Consider the following 3,670-nt stretch of genomic DNA (forward strand, 5'->3'; position numbering starts at 1 on the left):
AGTGGACATTTACTGGAAAAGGACACGAAACTAGAGTGCAAAAATTCAAAGCAAATTAAATGTTTTGGATAAATAATCTACTACATAGATGGGAAATTCTGTCTGTGGGTGTTTTTGTGGAGCTGTTAGCGAACATTGATAAATACTGTTACCTGCTTCCGGCTAAAATCAACTTTTTTCCTTTGGCAAGGCCATGAGCCAAGAGATCTTTGAGGACCTCTTCTATTATCAACGAACCCATGAACGAGAAATCTTCTGCAAAGCAACAAAATAAGTATTAATTATTATGAACATACACATACACATACACATGCACGCACGCACACACACACACAACATTTTGTCTGACACCCTAACGATTCTGCGATATGAGGCATATAAAGGAAGTATTACCTTTGCTTGTGGCTTTGTAAGTTCCTGTCCATGAGTCACTGGAGCAATAAGGAACATATCTGTAACAGAGGCGGGGAAAATAGCACAGTTATTAGAGAAACCGATTGTAGTTATCTGTCTCTGGACACGCACACACAATATATATATATATATATGTGTGTGTGTGTGTGTGTGCGTGTGTGTGTGTATATGTGTGTGTGTGTGTATGTATGTACGTACGTATGTAGTAGAACTTATATGTACAAATAATGTACGACTGCTACTGTTATGTTTAAAGGTCCTCTTAGATTATCCTAATCCTGTCTAGTTGTTAATTGACTACTAATCCGAGTAGTATTCATCGTTATGAGCTATAAAGCAAATACAAGACAAATAAGAATAAACACAAGTTTATATTGAAGTTCCTACGCACGTTTCACCTTTATGGTTGTTTGGTAGTCCTCGCTACACTACAGGGGGAAGGTCGATTACATCAACCCCAGTGCTCAACTGGTACTTATTTTATCGACCACCCGAAAAGATGAAAGGCAAAGTCGACCACAGTGGAATTTGAACTCAGAACGTAAAGCCGGATGAAATACCGCTCATCAATTTGTCCGGCCTGCTAACGATTCTGCTGGCTCGCCAACGCCTTGAACCAGAAGAAATATCGCAAGGCATTTTGACACAAGATCAGCAACTTTGAGGGGAGGGGCTTGGTCGATGCCATCATCCTCAGTACACGACTGGTAATTTATTTTACCCAGCCTGAAAGGATGAAAGATAAAGTCGATCTCGACGAAGTTTGAACTCAAAATATGAAAAAGCCAGAAGAAATTGTTTCCGACGCTCCGACGATTCTGCCACGTCGACGCCCTAATTATTGTAATAATTAATAAAGAGTTACTTACACCATATTTGCATGGTAATAATAAGGATTCTCTTCTGGGTCCCATGAAGTGATACCACTGCCTGGAAATGAAACAAAACCAAAAATACAGTGACTTTAAAATGAATTACGAAAAAGAAAAGAAACGAAAATTGCGTTTATGAAGAGATTCTAAGACGAATATGGTTGAGGCAGAAAAAGTGCGATCATCGATACCGAATGCACCCACCCCGACCTTCTTCGTTACCCTGACATTGGTAAATATTCCTTCCCTTCTTAGTCACCTACAGATCTACCATTCTACGTATGTTGTGACGGAGAAAAACACAAGAGTATTATATGTATCTATGTACGTGCGTACACATATACGCATGCATAAAAAACAGAAAATCAAAGTTCCCAGCCGAGCCTTAAGGCAATGGGGGAGAATCTACCTTTGTAATATTCTTTTACAATTTTTTTTTTAATAGAATGATGATTTTTAAGGAGAATTTGGTTGTTATTTCTAGCAGAACGAACCTCCACATAAAGACTACGTCGTTGGCGGGAAGATGCCGATGGTAGTGGCGGTGGTGGTTGTGGTGGTGGTGGTAGGTTAGGAGGGGGCTGAGAGATGTGAAACGCTCCACATGTTTGGTGTAGCGTGAAAATACATCAGCTGCCACGGGAAGGGTTTTTCTCTCGCTTTTTCTCCTCCCTCCCCACCACCATTAAACAATCACATTTAGATAAGAGAAAGTGTGCGGTGGCGGTGGTGGGAGAATGAGGGGGGAGGAAGGCCAAGGGACGTTTTTCATGTTAACTCGCTAAATATGTTTTTTTTACTGTGTTAATTAAAGCATAAGCAGTAATTAACTGCGGTTACGTGTGGGGAAGAAGCGGAGGTGGACAGGAGTGGTATGGGGGTGTTGTTAGAACAGTTGCTCATCTGTGTGTGAATGCCACCTTGAGCAAGTGCCTTCTATCATAGCCCCGGGCCGACCAAAACCTTGTGAGTGGATTTGATCAACGGAAACTGCTATTACTACACAGTGTCACATATACACCCAGTATATGTATATACATATACACATACATACACACATACATATACACACACAAATCCAATCATGCACACATATGCATGTGCCCATACACATACATGTTCATACACTCACAAACATACACACATGAATAACTCTACACACACACACACACACCAAAAACACAACTGTAGCACATGCTGTAACATACACCTCCACACACAATCACATTTCCATACAGTCACACACACACAAACTATTACACACAGGTATACACACAAAGGTAAAACCACACACATGTACACACTCATAAATACACACACAGAGAGAGAGAGAGAGATCAAAGCACAACTTCTTTATACACAATCACCATTTCTACTCGCACACATACAGACGTACACACATATACCGCCGTCATTAAGTCCACGCACGACTCCATGATTTGACTCTTAGGAATAATGAATAAATAAATAAAGCAGAAGAACGATGATGAATATAAAAAGCATGAAAAATAAACATACAACAACAATAAAATACAAAAGCCACCACCACCACCAAACGAGTTCGCTTCTTGTGTGTGTGTTTGGGCTGCGAATCCAGAAGCAACGAATGCTGTTTCTCTTTAAAGTCGCCATTGCTGTTCGGAAAGGCCATCAACGCATGTTACAAGCATATCTGGTTTCCTTGGAATAACTGATCCGAACATTAATGCCGAAAGTGATGTCTGTCTTCAGCTGCAGATTGTCTATTGGAGAGGGGTGGTCAGGCTGGTTGACAATATTAAGCGTAGCTTTGTGGTAAAAAGTTTGCTTCCCAAACCACATGGTTCCAGGTTCAGTCCCACTGCGTCGTACCTTGGGTAAGTGTCGTCTACTATGGCTTCGGGTTGTGAGATCCAGGCCATGATTGACAAAGGTCCCTGCAAATCAATCAGGTTCATTGCCAGGAACATGGGAGTGTCTGAGTTTCTTATCAGGCAGGTGGTGCATAAAGACATTCAGTATTCCTTATACAAGGTGAAGAAGGGCCAATTTTGATCCCAAGCCATCAAGGACAAGAGGAAAGATTGCGTTACGAAACTTTTGAATAAACTCAAGCATCCCCTCCAATTGAATACGTTTTGGTTTTTCTCTGACGAGAAAAATTTCTGCCAGGATCAGATGGTGAACACACAGAACAACCGTTGGCTTGCCGTGTCCCCAAAACATGTACCGAGGGTGATAAAAATCAAACATCCAGTCAACATCATGGTGTTTGGAGAGATTCATCTTCCCACAGGGCCTCAGACTCAACCCAGAGGCCTACATTAAGTGCCTGGAGCAGTTCATCGTCGTCGTCGTCGCTTTTATATTCAGCATCACCACTACCATCGTCATCATCGGTATTT

At 41.4% G+C, this 3,670-nt stretch overlaps 1 protein-coding gene across 1 annotated transcript in view; it reads right to left on the bottom strand.

The window, feature by feature from the left end:
* Positions 1-3,670, bottom strand: part of LOC106878702 (palmitoleoyl-protein carboxylesterase notum1') — a 43,430-nt gene that overhangs the window by 9,102 nt on the left and 30,658 nt on the right. Inside the window, exons 5-7 of the mRNA XM_014927994.2 lie at positions 1,284-1,344; positions 394-452; positions 153-255 (exon numbers count right to left, since the gene is read on the bottom strand). Coding sequence (XP_014783480.1) covers positions 153-255; positions 394-452; positions 1,284-1,344 — 223 coding nt within the window. The remainder of the gene's footprint in view (positions 1-152; positions 256-393; positions 453-1,283; positions 1,345-3,670) is intronic.

Source organism: Octopus bimaculoides, chromosome 24 (genome assembly GCF_001194135.2).
Source record: "Octopus bimaculoides isolate UCB-OBI-ISO-001 chromosome 24, ASM119413v2, whole genome shotgun sequence".
Lineage (NCBI taxonomy): Eukaryota > Metazoa > Mollusca > Cephalopoda > Octopoda > Octopodidae > Octopus > Octopus bimaculoides.